Source organism: Tachyglossus aculeatus, chromosome 4 (genome assembly GCF_015852505.1).
Source record: "Tachyglossus aculeatus isolate mTacAcu1 chromosome 4, mTacAcu1.pri, whole genome shotgun sequence".
Taxonomy (NCBI): domain Eukaryota; kingdom Metazoa; phylum Chordata; class Mammalia; order Monotremata; family Tachyglossidae; genus Tachyglossus; species Tachyglossus aculeatus.
Window position 1 is genome coordinate 136,219,817 of NC_052069.1, and position 21,531 is coordinate 136,241,347.

Genomic DNA, 21,531 nt, shown 5'->3' on the forward strand with positions numbered 1-21,531 from the left:
GGAGATGCTTCCGGGGCCCACCCCGTCATAGTTAGGGAGGGACACCCCTAACTCTTTCCTTCAGCTTCTTCCCCCGTCTCCCCAGCCCTTCTCCCCCAGCGGTCCGAGGGGATGGCGACGCTGACCCCCACGAGGGGGTGGTCCGCTGATGCGGGAGAGCGCCCAGAGCAGGCCCCAGTGGAAGAAATCTTGTGGCCGAGGGGTCAAAGGTCGAGGGCAGCGTTGGCCATCAGAAACTTATTTTTCTGCTCTGCCTGGTTCATTAGCCTGATCTGACCGTGCCATCTTGTCTGTTTCTTCACTTGAGCTAAGGTTGCGGCCTCCTGCCCTTGGAGGTTAAAAGAACTCTTTATTTTGTATTCTTCCTCGTCGTCCGAGCGTTCATGCAACTTACTTCACAGCTCTCAGGTTCTTCCCCTCTACCCCGCATCCACCGGAGTCACTTTCCTCCATTGACAGAGTTTGCAATCCTAGAAGAAACTCTTTTGAAAACACACAGATGCGCACACCCTTTAGCTTAAATGAATAAACAGACAGAAACCACCTGCTGGTTAGGAAAGGGCTGAGATGATGCTAATTAGTGATGCCTTGAGGAGTCGTAGGGGTCTCTCTTGGTGGCTTGCTCTCTTTAAATCTGCATCTCCTCTCTGTGAGCATCCAGTTGTCAATTGCCACCATCTTTGTGATTTGGCAGCCTGATTTGGGCCGCAGAGGATTTTGAGGGGGCGGGCCTGTCCACTCCGGGGAGGTTTAGCAACGTAGTCCCAGGAGCTGCTGAATTGGGGGGTCTTGGGACCGCAGACATTGGAGCTGAGTCCTGAACGGTCCTCTCTCTTCCTCATTCTCTCTCTCCGCTTGGGATTGGATACTCCAATACCATTTCTGCATCAACAAGCCACGAGGCTAGAGTCGGAGGGCCTTGGGGCTGGGTCGGGGGTGCTCTGTTTGAGGAGCAGAAGTTTCCAGGTGGCTGGAAGTCATTTCTATCCTGCTGCTTTGTCCTGGTTTGGCCCCTCTCTCTTCTCCTCCAGTCACTAGAACCAATCTCCGCTGTAGAGAGGGCGAACTGAGGTTTGGAAACCGCCTCCTCCCTCGGCGATTCCGGTCAACCTCACAGCCCTTCCAGCCAGGACCGTCTCCCACAGCAGAATCGGGATGCTTGAAAGGACTGCGAAGAATAATTCACAGCCCGATGCTTTCTGAATTTCGTGTCTGAGCCCTGTGATATCTCCAGCAGGCCTGAGATGGTGGGAGGGGTGGGCCGGACCAGAGCCTCCCCCAGATTTTAGGGGAGGACACGTTATCTGCTGCCTCTCCGGCTCGGCCCATGTCCATGGCCAATCGGATGCTTTGGTTTCACTTTTGTTTTCTGAGTATGGGTGGACTCTCGCTCCCCCCCAACCTGTTCACTGTGCCCAATGGGGCGTCCGATGGGCGAGTGGGCTAAGGTGAGAGACACCCCCATCAGAAAAGGGTGTCGAAGCCGTCGACTCAGAAATCACCAATGTTCATTTATAGATCATTTCTTAGATGGGCAGACTGCCCTCCCTGCCCCTGGGCCTGTTGCCCTTCTTTCCAGGTCCTGCCCCTGCTGACCCAGGCTGGTGGTAGCCCCTGAGAGCCTAGTCCGGGGGGAAGGGTGGGCAGAGCTGCAGGGGGGTGGGACTGTGCCAGATTCCAGGCCTCCATCTGGCCATCAAGCTTCCCAGAATGGCACACGATTTCTCCAGCAACACCCGAGAGGACCTAGGTTAACGGGGAAGAGGAAGGGGGCAGGTGGATGGTACGGAGCGGGGCATCCTGGCATCCAAATGGGCATCCTGGTCCCCACTCGGGGGAGCTTAGATGGGTCAGCAGGTGTCACCGGGAGGGAGCCAGGCAGGGGAAGGAGGCCGGCGGGAAGCGGGTGATGTCATCTGGGCAGCTCAAGAAAGCAGTTCAGGTTGAGACCAGTTTGGGCGAGGAGATTCAGGAGTCCTGATGAAGAGGAAGTCTAGGGTCCAGGGCAGGGCAGGCCTGATTCATCCATTTTGATTTGGTCTGCAGCCTGATTTCTTTATCCCTCAAACTGCTTTTGTTTCCAAGGCCTGTTCAGCCAAGGTAGGCTGGGGAAGGGGATGCAGCCCCCCATCCAGGACCCTGTAATGTCCCTGGGGAAGAGGTGAGCTTATATCGGGCCAGGGCTGCAGTGGCGGGAGGTTGGGAGCTTGGAGAGGGGGAAGCATCAGCATCTCGCAGAGCCTTCGAAGGTCATCGTGTCCATTCCTCTGTTTCCCCTTCCCCTTCCGGGTCTCTTGGTTATGATAACTGCCCACCCCCACCCCGGTTTTTCTCCTCCTTTAATCTACCCACCATCCTTTCTGTCACTGGTCAGTCATGGGGAAGAGGAGAGTACGGTCCCCTCAACTGAGTCCTGACCATCTGTAGCCTGGAATGCATGAAGAGATGGGGCAAGAAGGTTATGGGGAGGGCAGGAGGGGACAGCAGAGACTCTAAGAACCCGACTATCCCCTGTAGCCCGGATTATAGGGGACTGAGTGTCTGAGTTCAGGGGGAAGTCGCTGAGTTCTGGGGTCAGAAAGTGCAGACCCCTGATCTGTCACCCCCACCTTCTCACCCCCAAGGCTCCTCCAAGTTTGGAATGAGGCCAAGGGAGGCCAGCCAGCTGTGCCACTTGGAGGGACCCCTTACTAGGAGGCAGGGGGTTGGATGAGATGACCTCTGGGCCCTGTCAACCCTACCCCCGGAAGGCTTGAAAAGGACCGAGATGGCCGCGGGGGCCGACCCAGCTCTCGGCAAGGCGACAAGGCGTCAGGCTCCCTGGAGCGAGGCGGGGACCTGTCCCAAATCCCTCCCTCCTCCCAATTCCCCACACCACTTAGGGGTTGTCCCGGGTCGCGGCCACGGGGGTGAGGGCCTGTTTAATGTCTCCCCTGTGTTGTGTCTCTCCAGACTGTAAATATTGGTGTTGGGAGTTAATTAATAAAGACTCGCGTGTGCTTCCAAAATATGGAATGAGGATGCAACTATTTTCCGACTCCCGACGCTGCCAGGTTTGCTAATTCGGAAGATTTGGGTGGGCTCCAGGGAACAGCCCTAAGGCGCCTGTCAAGGAGATGTGGGATTTGAGAACCCCGCCCCAGGCGGTGCCCCCCACAATCCTGAGACCGCCCAACCCATCCTGGTTGGTTGGGCACGAACGTGCCGGGGTCTGGGGGGCTCTGGTAGAGGGGGTCATATTCCCCTGCAATTCCTCTTCCTTCCCTCTCTCTTCCCACGTTCCTTCGCTCAGCACTCCCGCGCCCGGCTCATTTTAGTCAATCGAGCGCTCACCGTGCGCAGAGCACCGTACTAAGCGCTTGGGAGAGTATGATACAACAATAAACAGATGCATTCCCTTTCCACAATGAGCTTACAGTCTAGAAGTCATGGTTTCTGAACCCCACCCCCTTTACACTCCCCCTCACCCCCCACCCCCCACCCGGACCCCACTCGAATATCCAGCATTCTGGTGCCCAGGGGGAGTGAGGGTCGTTCAGCCCCCTTCTCTGCCCCGTCCTCCGGGTTGTCCAGCTGAAGGGGTCACCCCACTCACGGCCTTAGAACCGGGGGTTTGAGGGCAAAGACATGAGAGCCCTCAATTCCGTCTATCTCTGATCCAGGGCTCACCCCTGTCCAACCCCTTAATAATAATAATAATAATTGTGGTATCTGTTAAGTGCTTACTCTGTGCCAGGCAATGGGATAGATAAAAATGTCAGATTGGACACAGTCCCTGTCCCACGTGGGGCTCACAGTCTCAATTCCCATTTTCCAGATGAGGTCACTGAGGCCCAGAGAAGCGAAGTGATTTGTCCAAGGTCACACCATAGATGGGTGGCGGAGTCAGGATTAGAATCCATGACCTCTGACTCCGAAGCCACTAACCCTTTGGGACCAGATTCCCTCTCTGAAATGGGGCCGGAGGAGCTGAGGGAAGATTTGCACATCCACAAAGGATCACCCCTCAATCAATCAGTCATATTTATCGAGCGCTGACTGCGCGCAGAGCGCTGAACTAAGCACTTGGGAGAGTACAACACAACAGACTTAACAGACACATTCCCTGCCCACCAGGAGATTCCGGTCTATGCGGAGAAACAGACATGAATATAAATAAATGCGTGACAGTTATGGACATAATACTGATGGCATTTATTAGGCGCTTACTATGTGCAAAGCATTGTTCTAAGTGCTGGACATAAGTGCTGTGGGGATTTAACCCACTTCACTTCCTCCAGGATGGAAACCAGAGGGGCATTCATTCATTCGTATTTATTGAGCGCTTACTATATGCAGAGCACTGTACTAAGCGCTTAAGGGGCAGCAGAAGAGACTGAGAGTCATCATGGGTTCAAATCCCAGCTCTGCCAATTGTCAGCTGTGTGACTTTGGGCAAGTCACTTAACTTCTCTGGGCCTCAGTTACCTCATCTGTAAAATGGGGAATTAGGACTGTAAGCCCCATGTGGAACCAATCTGATTACCCTTTACCTACCCCAGCCCTTAGAACAGTGCTTTGCACATAGTAAGTGCTTAATAAATGCCATTATTATTATTATTATTATTATCTTGGGGAGAATATTCCTGGCTGCATGTGGGGGCTGGGGGGAGGGCTTAGGGCGAGGGGTGTGTGGTTTGGGGTCTCCTTCTCTGCAGGGTTTTAGGGTGAACTGGGGGAGGTGGGGAACCAGAGAGGGAAAGTAATCCTGGCCAGAGACAGAGGGATGATAGAGATGACCTAAAGAGGTTCCTGCCAGCCCAAAGGGCTGGAGATCTCTTTAATCATTCATTCAAGCGTATTTATTGAGCGCTTCCTGTGCACAGCGTACTGTATTAAGTGCTCGGGAGAGTACAATACAACAACAAACAGACACATTCCCTGCCCACGGCAAACTTACAGTCTAGAGGAAGTCCTCAATCTTCCTCGTCCTTCGGGGAATCACCTCTGGGACATCTATGGCAAGGGGTCATCCTGCCCAGCACACTGCCTTGGCTACCAGCAACTCTGAGGCTCCCTGCCCGGCGGAGAGCACAGCCAGGCCTGTGTATTTGTATTTTAAGGCAAGTTGGCTGATGCCATTTGGTGGTCAGGAACTTGGGAACAGGTTTACCCAATTAGCTGAAATCCCATCTGTTGCCTAGGTTTGCTGGGTGAGAGCGCATGTGTTTGTGTCTGTTGTGTGTGTGTTTTGGGGGGGAGGGATGAGCTTGGGACTGCGTGTGCATCTATGTGCAATGGTAGTTGCATGTTTGGGAGCCTGTGTTACGTGCTCAACCGTAAGAGTGCGTGTCTGCATGCGTGCGTGCATGAGTCATCAGTCAGCCAGTTGTATTTGTTGAGTGCTTACTGTGTGCAGAGCACTGTACTAAGCGCTCGGGAGAGGATGATACAACAATAAAGAGGCGCATTCCTGACCGCAACGAGCTTACTGTCTAGCGGGGCTCTTGTGAGCGGGCAAGCACAGGCGTGCATGGTGCACGGAGCTTACTATGTGCCAATCACTATTCTAAGTGCTGGGATAGATACGAGATAATGACACAATCCCTACCCCACGTGGGGCTCACACTCTTATCCCCCTTTTACAGATGAGGTCACTGAGGCCCAGAGAAATGAAGCGACTTACCCAAGGTCACACAGCAGACATGGGGCAGAGAACCCAGGTCCTTCTTAGAGAAGCAGCATGGCTCAGTGGAAAGAGCCCGGGCTTGGGAGTCTGGTCATGGGTTCAAATCCCGACTCCGCCGCTTCTCAGCTGTGTGACTTTGGGCAAGTCACTTAACTTCTCTGTGCCTCAGTTACCTCATCTGTAAAATGGGGATTAAGATTGTAAGCCCTACGTGGGACAACCTGATCACCTTGTATCCTCCCCGCGCTTAGAACAGTGCTTTGCACATAGTAAGCGCTTAACAAATGCCAAAATTATTTTATTATCATTCTGACTCTCAGGCCCGGGCTCTACCCACTAAGCCACGAAGGGGAGATCTGGAGGGGAAGGAGTTCCAGGAGGGGCTGGGTGTGGGAGACCGTGTGAGAGAGAGGGGAGGAGAAACAGGAGAGGGACCAGCTGGGATCCATCTGACCTCAAAAGGGAACCAGGGGAGACTGCAGCAGGAGGGACTGAGGTTAGACAGAAGGAAGATTTTCCCAGTGGGAAGGGTGGTACCCGCCCAGGGACGGGTGACTGGTGGTGGAAGGGTGGTGCTTCCTCCTGTGGAGAGCTCTGGTGAACGCTGAGGAGAAAGTTGCCTGGAGGCTGGTCTAATAGTAATTGTGGTATTTGTTAAGCGCTTACTATGTGCCAGGCACTGTTCTGAGCAATGGGGGAGATACAAGACAAATGAGTTGGACCCAGCCCCCGTACCACATAGGGCTCACAGTCTTAATCCCCGTTTGACAGATGAGGGAACTGAGGCCGTGAGAAATGAAGTGACTTACCCAAGGTCACACAGAAGACGTGGCGGAGCGGGGATTAGAACCCAGGTCCTTGTGACACCCAGGCCTGTGCCCTATCCACTAGGCCATGCTGCTAGGTCCTGGAGACAGGAGGATGGATGAGGTGGTCTTTTGGCCCAAAAGGGTCCAGAGGCTGACCGGTTCCTAGCAGAGGGAGGAGAATCAGGTTCATTCACTCAATTCAATCGTATTTATTAATAATAATAATGTTGGCATTTATTAAGTGCTGACTATGTGCAAAGCACTGTTCTAAGCACTGGGGAGGTTACAAGGTGATCCGATTGTCCCAAGGTGGGGCTCACAGTCTTTAATCCCCATTTTAGAGATGAGGTAACTGAGACATAGAGAAGTTAAGTGACTTGCCTGAAGTCACACGGCTGACAATGGCAGAGCTGGGATTTGAACCCATGACCTCTGACTCCAAAGCCCGCGCTCTTTCCACTGAGCCACGCTGCTTTACCATGCACGGAGCACTGTTCTAAGTGCTTGGGAGAGGACAATACAATAATAAGCCGACACATTCCCTGCCCACAGAGAGCTGACAGTCCAGAGGGGCAGGTTTCCAAGCAGGAGGTGGGCGGTTGGGCTCCCTTTTGGAAAGGGCAGAGGACAAAGCTGGGAGAAAAGGAATCCAGCTGTCCGAGACTCGTGCGAGTAGCAGCGTGGCCTAGTGGCTGGAGCCCGGGCCTAGGGGTCAGAAGGACCTGGGTTCTAATCCTGCCTCTGCCACTTGTCTGCTGTGGGACCAGCAAAGGAGGGGAGTCATGTCTCCCTCAGGGTCCTAACCTTGGACAATCCCACATCAAGGCTCCGTGGCCTAAGGGGGCCTTCTGGGGTGGGCGGGGGTCTCTCTGGGAAGGGGGTGGGTTGGGGCAGGGTGGGGAATAGCCTAGAGATTTGTCTCCTGGGACAAATCAGATATCGGGGCAGGTAGGAGAGTGGTTAGACACCCACTGTCCAGAGGGGTGTCAAATGAGGCTCCTCCTCCATTCCCACCTGCTTCTATTCATTCACTCAATCCTATTTATTGAGCACTAACTATGTGCAAAGCACTGTACTACTTGCTTGGGAGAGTACAATACAATAAACAGTGCTTAGTACAGTCATTTGCACAGTAAGCGCTCAATAAATGCATTCATTCTTTCGATCGTATTTATTGAGCGCTTACTGTGTACAGAGCACTGTATTTAAAGTGCTTGGAAAGTACAATTCGGCAACATATAGAGACGGTCGCTACCGAACAATGGGCTCACAGTCTAGAAGAATAAATACGATTGAATGAATAAACAGTAGCATTCCCTGCCCACAACGAAGTTAACGCCTCCTTCCTCCTCCTCCTCCTCCTCCAGGAAGCCAATCTAGATTGGACCTGCTCGTTGCGGGCCCTTTGAATTCCTCTCAGCCTGGTACAGCTCTCTGGCCCACAAGCTGGTCTTTCGCCACCTGGGGCTTCCTCCTGCAGAGGCAGGGGGCTGGCTGACATGACCTCTGGAGGGTCCTTCCCATCTAAGGTCAGGGGTCTCTGCCCGGCGGCAGGCCAGTGGGGCTCCAGGCCTGTTCTCCCAGCTACGTTTTTGGGGGCGTCTTGGCCATCCTTGGAAGGCCAGGGCTGATGAGGCAGGGACTGGGAAAGTCAGAACCGAGGGGGATACGTAGCTGGATGAGGCATTCCCTCTTCTTGGAATTTCCCAGCAGCTGAAACCCAGGCCCAGGCCAGGATCTGGGAAGACCCTGCTGGCTCTGGAAGGGATTTGGAGATCCCAAACGGGTGGGAGATGAGGAGTCGATCTGCTTGAGACCCAGAAGAGAAGCAGTGTGGCCTAGTGGATAGAAAATGGGCCTGGCAGGTGGGAGGATCTGGGTTCTAATTCCAGCTCTGCCACCCGTCTACTGTGTGACTTTGGGAAAGTCACTTCACTTCTCTGGGCCTCAGTTCCCTCATCTATAAAATGGGGATCAATGTGGGACAGGGACTGTATCCAACACAATTAGCTTGTATTAGTACTGTGCTCGGGACATAGTAAACGCTCAACAAATACCACAATTATTATTATTCCTGCTATTATGTGACCCTCAGCCCTTTCCCGGCCCTGCCACGTCCTCCTCCCTTCTGCTCTCCCCCGGCACTTCAATAACCCGGGACCCCCACGCCATTTAAACACACCGGCTTTTATTTCTCTGACGTCTAACGGTGTTACATCAGTTAAGGTGGTTGGTCTAGCGAGGAGGTTAAAAAGACCATGCACATTGCTTTATCCAAAGTCCGTTGGATCTGGCCGAGGTATTCGTGTGCTTGTCCGGGGAGATCGGAGCGTAGCTGGAAGACGTGACATTTGGATCGACCCGGGACCTTTCCCCTCCCACCACCTCAGCCCTCGACCCCTCACCCCGACCCTCCTACTTTTCTGATTGAGCCAACGTGGCCGGGAGGCGAGAGTACCCCACCATCGGGGAAACCGGACTACCCCACGGACCAGTTTGGTCCCAGGGGCACCCCCTGGGGCTGGGGATTCTTTGGGGGACCCCATCACCCTGAGATCTAGAGGACTCGGTGCGGTTCCGGATGGCCGACGTCCTTCCCCGTCCGTCTACACCAGCCTCGCTGATGAACAACAGCCCGCCTTCCCCCGGGGCAGGAAATCAGGGTCACCATCATTCTTTTCCGCTCGCCTGGCAGGAGATGCGGGTGGGCGAATGGTTATCTGCATGGCTGTTTTATCCTTCAGCTGGCTCATCTTGGGGTGGGGTTGGCCATATTTACACTGTGCTGGAGGTAATCGTATTCTCCTCTTTCCTGGTGCACTAGATCTCTGGCTCAGTTATGTTCATTAGGAAGACAACAATATTATCAAGATGGCAAGACAGAGGGAGGTGGTGTGACGCTGGGTTGATTGGGTGCCTGTGGTGAGCAGAGGGGGGACAGCCCCCCAACTCCCCACCTTGTCATGACGGAGCCTCTTGGCTTTGACCCAAGTCCGCAGGTGGGCTCCCAGATTTGGGATGAAGGATGCGCCCCGCAACTGGGAGATTCCCGCCTCCCACTTCTCCGTAAGCCTTGCAGATAAGCACCAGCCTGCCCTCCCCGCAGGCAGGCAATCTGGGACGCCAACGCTCTTTTTGACTCAATCGATCCACAGGAAATGAGAGCGGCCGCGATCAGGCAGTGGCTATTTGCAAGGCTGACTGATTCTGAATTCAGCTCGCCTTGGGGTGCGGAGATCTTTTCCTTCTAGGCCAAACTCCAGATCCCCTTGCCCCCAGGACAACAAAGTGGGCAGAGCCTAGGCTCTGCTGGAGGCAAGTGTCCGTACCCCACCTCACCCGGGGCACCGGAGGGGGAGCGTGCCCACCCCAGCTCTGCTTGGCTCTTCTTTCGGACAGGGCGAGGGGCTCAGTCTTTACAATTCTGCGGTATTGTACTTTCCCAGGGGCTCAGTACAGTGCTCTGCACGTAGAGTGCTTGATAAATACGATTGATTGATTGACTGATTGGTGGAGATGGGGGTTGGGGAGGGGCCTGGTGGGGATTGTCTACGTGTTCCCATTTAAGTGGAGTAGGCTTCCCTGGGAGCATACATCTCCAGGGACTGCCTACAGAATCCAGGCTCCCCCAGACCCGACTTGGGCAGGAATCTCCAGGATAATTCAAGGGAATGCAGGCGGGGTGGGGCCTAACGGATCACCCGGGTGATCAGGCCGGGGAGATGGGGTCTACGGTCGGTTCTGACCTCAGCTCGTGCCCGGTCCCCTGAGGCCTGGGCTGGGGCCCGTCGTCCAGCTCTGCTGGGGTCACGACCCCGCGGACGGACCGCTTCCCATCCTTGGATCCCACGGAACCTTGCCATGGTTGGTCTTCCCTTCCAGGCCTGCCTCAGCTGAGCCTCTGTGGGTGGGGACCTGGGGAAGGGGTGGGGTGGGGGGATGGGATCCTCTCAAAATACCAAACAAGGTCCTGGGGGTGGTGCGGCCAACCGGCTCGGAAGGAAGTCCAGGAGTAACGGAAATGTATTGGCTAATTCTGTTGTACTCTCCCTAGTTCTTAGTACGGCACCCTACACTGTAAGTTCACCGTGGGCAGGGAACGGATCGGTGTATTGTTGCACTGTACTCTCCCAACCGCTTAGTACAGTGCTCTGCACACAGTAAGCGCTCAATAAATATAACTGACCGACTCACTGACTGCTCGGCATGTAGTAAGCACTCAATAAATACCATCGTTAAATTGGTTCCTCTTCCTCCCACGAAAGAGCCATGGAGAAGGAGGCAGATTTAGGGGGCTAGAGTTCTAATCCTGCCCTGGTTAGGGCTGTGCTGGCAGACTCTGGGAATGTGGCTGGACCTTTCTGTACTAGTAGAAATGGACCCGGGGGCCCAGGTTTACAGGTTGCTGGGGTCGCAGGAGATGTCAGTTTCCTGGAGAAATGGGAAATGACAGAAATTGCAGGCATTGACAGAATGACAGAAATTGCAGGAATTGATTGTTGAGGGCTTGTCCCACTCAGAGGCTGGGGGATGGATTAATAATAATAATAATAATGATGGCATTTATTAAGTGCTTACTATGTGCAGAGCACTGTTCTTTGCGCTGGGGAGGTTACAAGGCCATGAGGTTGTACCACAGGGGGCTCACAGTCTTAATTCCCTTTTTACAGATAAGGTAACTGAGGCCCAGAGAAGTTAAGTGACTTGCCCAAAGTCATACAGCTGACAATCGGCAAAGCCGGGATTTGAACCCATGACCTCTGACTCCAAAGCCCAGTCTCTTTCCACTGAGCAACGCTGCTTCTCTATTAGATGATTAGGTCATTAGATTAGATGACCTTTCCAATAGAGGCCATGTGGAAAGCGCAAGGGAGGCTTGGGTTCTAATCCCAGTTCCAACCACTTGCTCGCCGTGTGACATCGTCACTTCTCTGTGCCTCCTTTTCCTCATCTGTAAAATGGGGAATAAAATACCCACTCTCCCTCTTCTTAGACTGCGGGTTCCATGCGAGACAGGGCTTGGGTCTGGGCTGATTATCTTGCATCAACCCCAAGGTTTAACACAAGAGCGTGGCACGTAGGACGTGCTTAAGAAACATTCTTATGATCATAAAGATATTCATTTTCTTAGGGGTGGGAGGGGGGTGTCAATAGAATCTAAATCTCTAACTCTGAAGAGGTCTCCTCTGGGGAAGGGGGCACTCTGTTCTTCCTTAGGGTGGAACAAAGGGAAAGGGGTTCCAGCAGTTACCGAAAAAGGGTCAGACCCTAGAATGGGCAGCTGAAGGAGGGTGTGGAAACCCCCTCTCCCAGTTACGGGACTGGGCTCAGACCCATGAACGGACTGAGCTGACCCTGAAAAGGGCTACCAGGAGACCCCATCTGACTAGGGTGACCTCAAGACTGGCTCTGAAGCCTGGGGTCTGCCAGGGGCCAGGCTGGGCTGGAGGGGAAGGGCGGGGTGGGGCACAGAAGGGTGACCCCTGGATTGACCCATCCCAATCTCAGCCCCTTGCCTCCGGGACCCTATTCTAGGCCGAGAACTGTGGCCGGTTCTCCTAGTTCTCGAACTGGGAGAGACAGGAGGATGCTGCGACAGCGGGAGGGATTGAGGGCAGACAGGGGAGGGTTGGCACCACCTCCTTGCCCTCACCCCTGGCCACTGGCGTTTTGGCATTTGATTTGGGTTTGCTGCCCGACCGCACCCAAGGGGTGAAGACCCTTCCTGCTCACCCTGTCTCTGCCCCAAGCCCGGGGGATGGGGGAGAAGGGAGGGGTCATAGCCTCAGCAGAGTGGTTCAGACAGAAGCAGTCACATCCCCCTCCCTGCCCACCCGTCCCCCATCCACCACAGACCCCCACGGACATCTCTCTGCCGAAGAGACACAGATCGCTTTGCTTCCCTGTCCCCCGCCAGCCGATAAGCGCTGGGGTGGCTTTTCCCGGGACGGTCCACTTCTCCGGGAGAGGATTCCAGTCACGCGTGGGCTGCTTGTCCTCGGCGTCTGTGGAACTCGGTCCTTCGCTGCCGGCTGGGGGTCCCGGGGCCAGGAGGGTGGGGGTCTCTTCTGCCTCTGCAGGGCGCCTTCCCTGGGCTCCCGGCTCTGCCCTCCTGGGGGGCCTGGTCACTGTCCAAGTCCGAGTCCAGCCAGTTGGCCCCTGGTGGGTCAGATTGGGGAGAAGGGGAAGGGGTGGGGAGCCCGGAGGCCGAGGCCGCGGTGGGAGGTGCCAGCAGGGCACACCTTGCCCGCTGCTGTTCACATGGTCGCTCGCTTCCGTTGCTGGGGCCAAGGCCTCCTCTGAGTGCTGCCCATCCGCAGAGGAGGGGGTGCTTACATACATCCCCAGCAGAGATCGGTCCCCCCGTCCGGACCCCAGCATCTGAGCTCCCCTGGGACGGGGGTGTCGGTCCGTCCACATCGCGGAGCGGGGGGGTGCTGTGGTGATGGAGGCCGGGGCAGACAGTTGAGGGGTACGCAGGCCCCCACGGGGTGGGTTTTGACAGGGATGACCTCCAACCCCCCAAGTTCTCTGGGGCGAACCTGGGCCGAGCTTCCGGGCACAGAAAGTTGCTAAAACTGAGCTCTCGCCTTCGAAGCTGAAAGTGCAGAAAAAAGCCCCCGGCCTGTGCCCACCCCCTGCAGGCTGCTGATTCCCAACTTTAGGGGATGCACCGTGGCACTCATGCTTGCCCTCCCGCTAGGCCTGGAGGCTCACCTGATTACCTCTTCGGCCTAGTCCTCCTCCTCCGTCTACTTTTCCTCCCTACTTTAAAACTTTAATGGATTAATCTCTTCTCCCTCCGCCAGGTGGGAATGCTGTGAATGTGTTAATGTCCTCCTGCCTCCCGACAGGAAGAATGTGTGGGGATGGTCTCCAAAACCGGGTTGTGATTACTTCCCAGTGGTGGGCGGGAGCATCCCGCTCCTATCCCCTGCCCCCCGGATCCTCTCTTCTCCTCGAGGGGGCCGGGGACGGCGGGTCACCCTCTACAGACCTTTATTGTACACCACGGTCCGGCTGGTGGTGGCCGAGGCGATCTCAGGCTCCAGGTGGGATGTTTCGATCTGCGAGAGAGCAAATGTGGAGGGGCGGGGGATCAGGATCCGGCCCGTGATGGGTCAGCCGATCTGTCCTGCCCGAATCAAACGGCTTCTTCTCCCACGGCCGGAAGAAGAAGCGGTCAACGTCCTTGCCAAAGAGGAAGGTGGCCGGTAGGTCACCCCTCGTAACCGTCCCTCCTCCGGGACCGTCTCCAACCAACGGCCCCCCATCACCTTCCAGTTTTCTCCAAGAGAAGAGGGTCTGAAGACCGTGTTTGCTGAGCTTAGCGGGAAGGCGGGCCATCGATCCCTGGAGGCCCGTTATCGCGCGAGGTGGACGAAGGCGGGAGGCTGACCTGGATTTGGCTCTTCCCACATTCCCAGAAACCTTTTTCACAGTTCTGCCCTCTCTACCTGGTTGGTCGCACAGGCCGAGAATAATAACAATAATGATACTAGTGCTTGTTAAGTGCTTACTATGTCCCAGGCACTGTTCTAAGCCCCGGGATGGATACGAGCTGATCGCGTTGGACGCAGTCCCTGCCCCACATGGGCTGAAGGTCTTAATCCCCATTTTCCAGATGAGGGAAGCGAGGCCCAGAGAAGCCAAGTGACTCGCCCAAAGTCACCCCGTAGACAAGTGGCCAGGATTGGAACCCAGGTCCTTCTGAATCCCAGGCCTGTGCTCTTTCCACTAGGTCCTGCTGCTTCTCCAGAACCAACTGAACAGTAACCCGGGCCCTGTCAGGAAATTTCCAACAGGGCCGGAAGAGGCCTCCCCTGCCTCCGGGAAGGAAGTGGGGAGGAGGAGGAGGAGGAGGAGGAGGCCACCTCCGTGTCCTGCTTCTCTTAGTGGATCCCGGGGACCCCCGGGGCTCAGAAGGAACACGGGGAGCTGTGCCTTGGTGTAGGACGAGGAGAAAAGACCCTGATGGGCGGGGGTAGGAATCGGGGCACCCGGGGGTCCATCCGGCCTCCTCCGCCCGGCCGGCCGACGCCCCCGCGGGGCCTCTCCCCGCGCGTCGAGTCGGCCCCGGTGCCGACACAATGCGGGGAGCCCACGTTGAAAATCTAAATGCTTCGGAAAATGTTTAACCTAGTTAGACAAATTAGCCAAAATTTGTGCAAAACAATTTAGGTATTTAAAATATTCAATGTTTTTAAAAAACTGGAAAAACTGTTCTTAGCTTTCAGCTGCAAAAACCAACAAAATATAACATCAAAGCAATCTTAACATGAGGTGTAACATAACCCTTCAGCAAAGCTGTTAAACAGCTCCTGGAGCATCATGGGAAATAGCACTTCATTTATTCAAATGCACATATGTCAGGTTTTTGCACCATATGCGATTCCAAGCTATTTACAGTAATAATTAAATCTTAATCAACATTTAACCTCTGTAAAATGTTTGAAGGATCCTAATCACCCTTCAGACTGCACTAATGAAGGAGAAATATATAAACATAAAAGGAAAATGATGCATAGATATCACACTAGAAAGAACAGTAATTGCAAAATTGTATTTCTCTTAAATATAATCAGTAAATTATGTAAAGTAAGCCAAGGAGTATTTTAAGTTAAGACATCTTGGGTGTCAGAGGTGTGAGCAGCTAATTTTGTACTGTTATCCATAACAGATGTAGCATATTTTCTCTTTTACCATTATTAGCAACTTCACCGTTCCTTCTTTCTCTGAAACGCCAAGCCCGGCATTGGAAACTGGAAGCCCGCTCCTGCAGAAGGGAGCGCAACCGGCCCCTCGAAATAGCCACATCTCGGCTCCCGGCCGGGCTCCGGGGAGGAGGCGGCTAAGGGTCCCCTCTTGCACCCCGCCCACCCCCAGCCCCGTTGTATTTCGACTTTCCTGAGCGCACTGCGAGTTCAGTGAGCGCTCGATAAATACCACCGATTGAACTGGACTGAACTCGGACAGAGTCCTGCAGGAGACCGAGGGAGTGGGGTGGTCCTGGGCCACAAGCCGCCCTCCGTCTCTTGGCCCAGACGGGGGTCTCGGCCTCTCCCTAATTAATCCCCTCCCGGATGGTGCCTCGTCCTGAGGGGAAAGATTGTGGGAGGTGGCAGACCAGTGCTGTGGCCTAGGCCCCCGGGTCTCCAGCCCCTGCTTAGCAATGCACCACGTGGCTTCATTCACTGTGTGCAAAGCACTGGACTAAGCGCTGGCTTCTGGTGCCCTTGGTCAAGTTCGATCGTAAGCCCTCCGAGGCGAGCCCCCCTGCTAAACCTCGTCAGCAAAGAGGAACCTACGTCAGACCCTGGTTGGGTCGTGGCAGGGAGAAGCAGCAGTGTGGCCTAGGGGCTACAGCCCGGGCCTGGGACCCGGAATCAATCAATCAATCGTATTTATTGAGCGCTTACTGTGTGCAGAGCACTGTACTAAGCACTTGAGAAGTACAAGTTGGCAACATATAGAGACGGTCCCTAACCAATAGTGGGCTCACAGTCTAGAAGGGGGAGACAGAGAACAAAACCAAACATATTAACAAAATAAAATAAATAGAATAGATATGTACAAGTAAGATAAATAGAGTAATAAATACGTACAAACATATATACATATATACAGGTGCTGTGGGGAAGGGAAGGAGGTAAGGCGGGGGGGGATGGAGTGGGGAGGAGGAGTTCTCATCCCGGCTCCGCCACCTGTCTGCTGTGTGACCTCGGGCAAGTCGCTTCACTTCTCTGGGCCTCAGTTCCCTCATCCGGCGCTTAGAACAGTGCTTGGTACATAGTAAGTGCTTAACAAATACCATAATTATTATTATCTGTAAAATGGGGATTAAGACTGTGAGGCCCCATGTGAGACAGGGACTGGATCCAACCCAATTATCTAGTCTCCACCCCAGCACTTAGAACAATGTCTGGCACATAAATGTCACTGTTATTATTAGGGACAGCGTCGCCAAAACCCCCTCGAGATCAGAATCGACGGCACTGACTGGTTGTCTACCGTGTGCTGATCACTGTACTGGGTTCGGCAGAGCACTATTTACTCATTCAATCGTATTTATTGAGTGCTTACTGTGTGCAGAGCACTGTACTAAGCGCTTGGGAAGTACAAGTCGGCAACAGAATATTCCGGGTACCTGCTGGGTTCTTAGATGCAGAGCACTGTAGAGAACACTCACTGTGTCAGAGTGTTATAGAAGGCCCCAAACGCTTAGTACAGTGCTCTACACAGAGTAAGCGCTCAATAAATACCATTTAATGAATAGATGAGGGCGCCTACTGCGTGCGTTCCAAGTGCTATACTAGACGCCTACTGCTTGCAGAGCGCCCTTTCCTCTTCTCCTACTCCCTTCTGCGTCGCCCCGACTCGCTCTCTTTGTTCTTCCCCCCTCCCAGCCCCACATCACTTATGTCCAGATCTGTCATTTATTTATTTATTCAGAGAAGCAGTGTGGCACAGTGGAAAGAGCGGGGGCTTGGGAGTCAGAGGTCATGGGTTCTAATCCCGGCTCCGCCACTGATCAGCTGGGTGACTTTGGGGAAGTCACTTCACTTCTCTGGGCCTCAGTGACCTCATCTGGAAAATGGGGATTAAGACTGTGAGCGCCCTGTGGGACAACCTGAATACCTTGTATCTCCCCTAGCACTTAGAACAGTGCTTGGCACATAGTAAGCACTTAACAAATACCAAAATTATTATTATTATTTGTATTGATGTCTGTCCTCACCCCCCTCTAGACCGTGTGCTCATTGCGAACAGAGAATGTGTCTGTTTATTCATTCATTCATTCATTCATTCATTCAATTGTATTTATTGAGCGCTTACTGTGTGCAGAGCACTGTACTAAGCTCTTGGGAAGTAAAAGTTGGCAACATGTAGAGATGGTCCCTACCCAGCGGGTTCACAGTATCACACTCCTCAAAGTGCTTAATAATAATAATAATAATAACAATAATAATAATGGCATTTGTTAAGCGCTTACTATGTGCCAAGCACTGTTCTAAACGCTAGGGTAAATACAAGGTCATCAGGTTGTCCCACGTGGGGCTCACAGTCTCAATCCCCATTTTACAGATGAGGTCACTGAGGCCCAGAGAAGTGAAGCGACTTGCCCAAGGTCACACAGCAGACAAGTAGCAGAGCCGGGATTAGGACCCATGACCTCTGACTCCCAAGCCCGGGATCTTGCCACTAGGCCATAGTACAGTGCTCTGCACAGAGTAAGTGCTCAATAATAATAATAATAATAATAATAATAATAATAATAATAATAGTATTTGTTAAGCGCTTACTATGTGCAAAGCACTCTTCTAAGCACCGGGGGGGGGGGGGGGGAATACAAGGTGATCAGGTCATTCACTCATTCATTCGTTCAGTCAGTCAGTCAGTCGTATTTATTGAGCACTTACTGTGTGCAGAGCACTGTACTAAGCGCTTGGGAAGTACAAGTCAGAAACGTATAGAGACGGTCCCTATCCAACAACAAGATCTTCCCACGTGAGGCTCACAGTCTTAATCCCCATTTTACAGATGAGGGAACTGAGGCACAGCGAAGTTAAGTGATTTACCCAAGGTCACCCAGCTGACAAGTGGCAGAGCCGGCATTTGAACCCATGACCTCTGACACCCAAGCCCGGGCTCTTTCCACTGAGCCACGCTGCTTCTCTAATAAATACGAATGAAAGGAAGAGCGCTCTTTGGAGTGTTTGGGGGACAGAGAGAAGCTCTCGAGAAGCTTTTAACCTAATTGCAGACACGGGAAACATGAATTCACCGGTTCTTCCCCGCAAGAGGAGGATATCGCCTCATCCTCTGTTTTCTCCTCCTGCCTTCGAGAACCCCTGGCAGATTCATTCATTCATTCAATCATATTTATTGAGCGCTTACTGTGTGCAGAGTACTGTACTAAGCGCTTGGGAAGTCCAAGTTGGCAACATATAGAGACGGTCCCTACCCAACAGTGGGCTCACAGTCTAGAAGGGGGAGACAGGGAACAAAACAAAACATATTAACAAAATAAAATAAATAGAATAAATATGTACAAATACAATAGAGTGATAAATACATACAAACATATATACATTCATTCATTCAATTGCATTTATTGAGCGCTTACTGTGTGCAGAGCACTGTACTAAGTGCTTGGGATGTACAAGTTGGCAACATATAGAGACGGTCCCTACCCGACAGCGGGCTCACAGTCTAGAAGGGGGAGACAGGCAACAAAACAAAACATATTAACAAAATAAAATAAACAGAATAAATATGTACAAGTAAAATAGAGTAACAAATACCACAATTATTATTATTATTTTGAAATGAGAGGGGCCTGAACAATGGCTAAGGGAGTTGTGCAGGCCGGGCCTTCTGACCCTCCGAATCCATCCATCCCGTGAACCAAGGAGCCTCCAACACCCCCGCAAACCCCAGTCCTGGCTGGCTCCGCTCCGCAGCCTGGCTAACAATAATAATAATGGTACTTGCTACACGCTTACTATGTGCCAGGCACTGTACTAAGTACCAGGGCGGCTACAAGCCTATCGGGTTGGACACGATCCCCGTCCCACGTGGGGCTTGCATTCTCAATCCCAGATGAGGTCACTACGGCCCAGAGACGGGAAGCGACTTGGCCAAGGTCACACGGCAGTCAAGAGCCGGGATTAGAACCCAGGACCTTGTGACTCTTGGACCTGTGCTCTATCCACAACGCTAAACAGTGCTTGCTCTGCACACAGTAAGCGCTCAATAAATACGACTGAATGAATGAATAATGCTGCTTCAGCTGGAGCTGGGAACAATAGGCCTGTGGGCCACAGCTGGAAATGTGGGAAGTGGGGAGTGGGAGGGATGTGAACATGGTGGGGGGGGGGGGGTGTAGTGGGGGGGGGGGGGGGGGGGGGGGGACAGGCCCTGCAGATGAGTGGGGAGGGGGTGGTGGGGGGAGAGGGGAGGGGGAGGGAAGGGAGGCACCACCACCGCAGCAGCGCAGATGCTCGGGGTTTGGCAGCAAACCCGGCTCTACTCAGGGAAAGGTGTAAAGGCAAGACGGCGGCGGGGAGGTGGGGAGGAAGGGAAAGGGAAGGAGGGAGGGAAGGAAGGTAGGAGGGAGTGGGAGAGAGAAGAAGCCAGCGAACAAAAAATCCGCTCCATTGGCTTCAAAGCTCTCCATCACCTTGCCCCCTCCTACCTCAACTCCCTTCTCTCCTTCTCCAACCCAGCCCGCACACTTTAGTCCTTCTCACTGGGCCTCCATCTCTCCTACGTCCTGCCTCTGGCCTGAAACGCCCTCCTTCCTCAAATCCAACAGACAATGACTCTCCCCCACTTCAGAGCCGCTCTGAAGGCCCATCTCCTCCACGAGGCCTTCCCTAAGCACCCCCTTTCCTCTTCTCCCACTCCCTTTTGTGTCGCCCTGACTTGCTCCCTTTAATAATAATGATGATGGCATTTATTAAGCGCTTAATATGTGCAAAGCACTGTTCTAAGCACTGGGGAGGTTACAAGGTGATCAGGTTGTCCCACGGGGGGTTCACAATCTTCATCCCCATTTTACATATGAGGGAACTGAGGCACAGAGAAGTTAAGTGACTTGCCCAAAGTCACACAGCTGACAACTGGTGGAGCTGGGATCCCTTTCTTTATCACCCCCTCCCAGCCCCACAGCATAAGTATCCATATCTGTCATTTATTAATTTGTATTGATGTCTGTCTCCCCTCCTCTAGATTTTAAGTTTGTTGTGGGCAGGGAATGTGTCGACTTGTTGTTGTCTTGTACTCTCCCAAGCAGTTAGTACAGCGCTCTGCACACAGTAAGCGCTCAATAAATTCATTCATTCATTCATTCATTCGTATTTATTGAGCGCTTACTGTGTGCGGAGCACTGTACTAAGCGCTTGGGAAGTCCAAGATGGCAACATATAGAGACGGTCCCTACCCAACAGTGGGCTCACGATTGAATGAATAATTGAATGGGAAGGAGAGAGGCGGATCTCACGGAAGTCCAGCCTGCGCCCTGACAAACTCCAGGGTAGGGCCATCTAACTCTTTCTTGGCCTCATTTCTTTCATTCGGTCAATCGTATTTGAGCACTTAAATGTGTGCCAAGCACTGTACTAAGCACTTGGGAGAGTACATTAGAACAACAAATAAGAGAAGCAGCATGGCTTAGTGGAAAGAGCAGGGGCTTGGGAGTCAGAGGACATGGGTTCTAATCTCGGCTCTGCCACTCATCTGCTGGGTGACCTTGGGCAAGCCACTTAACTTCTCTGTGCCTCAGTTACCTCATCTGGAAAAATGGGGATTAAGACTGTGAGCCCCACATGGGACAACCTGATTACCTCGTATCTACCCCAGTGCTTAGAGCAGTGCTTGGCACATAGTAAGCGCTTAACAAATACCATCACGATTAACAAATGGACACATTCTCAGCTGATGATTGGCTTACAGTACAGAGGGGGAGACAGCCCCAGGGAGACTCAGACCAGAGGTCGGGGTGCAGAGTTGAGCCGGCTGCAGAGACACCCCTAAGAGCCTAGCGTCTCCCCCAAACTCAACCGACCAGGGACAACCAACAGGGCTCCTCTGAGTAGTCCTGGACCCCAAGGATACCCACTTCTGACCCACCCTCAACCAGACCTCTGGTTCCCCTGGCCTGCAGGAGCAGCCGGGCTTACAGGCTTGGGAGTCAGGAGACCAAAGTACGTTCATTCATTCATTCAATCGTATTTATTGAGCGCTTACTGTGTGCAGAGCACTGTACTAAGCGCTTGGGAAGTACAAATTGGCAACATATAGAGACGGTCCCTACCCAACAACGGGCTCACAGTCTAGAAGGGGGGAGACAGACAACAAAATAATTCTATTCTGGATCCGTCACTTGCCTGCTGTGTGACGTTGGGCAAGTCACTGACTTCTCTGGGCCTCCGTCACCCCATCTGTAAAATGGGGATTAAGACTATGAAGCCTCATGTGGGACAGGGACTGTGTCCAACCTGATTAGCTTATTTCTACCCCGGCGATTAGAACGGGGCTTGACACAAAGTA

General features: G+C 53.2%; 1 protein-coding gene across 4 annotated transcripts in view; it reads right to left on the minus strand.

The window, feature by feature from the left end:
• Window positions 1-12,367: 12,367 nt before the first annotated feature.
• SFXN5 (sideroflexin 5) overlaps window positions 12,368-21,531 on the minus strand; it is a 92,056-nt gene continuing 82,892 nt past the window's right edge. For 2 of the 4 annotated variants that reach the window (XM_038745592.1, XM_038745590.1), the window contains one exon: window positions 12,547-13,544. In XM_038745592.1, the coding sequence (XP_038601520.1) occupies window positions 13,460-13,544 (85 nt within the window). In that variant the 3' untranslated portion in view covers window positions 12,547-13,459. Of the gene's footprint in view, window positions 13,545-21,531 lie in introns of all 4 variants that reach the window. The other 2 variants (XM_038745589.1, XM_038745591.1) reach the window with 2 other exon arrangements.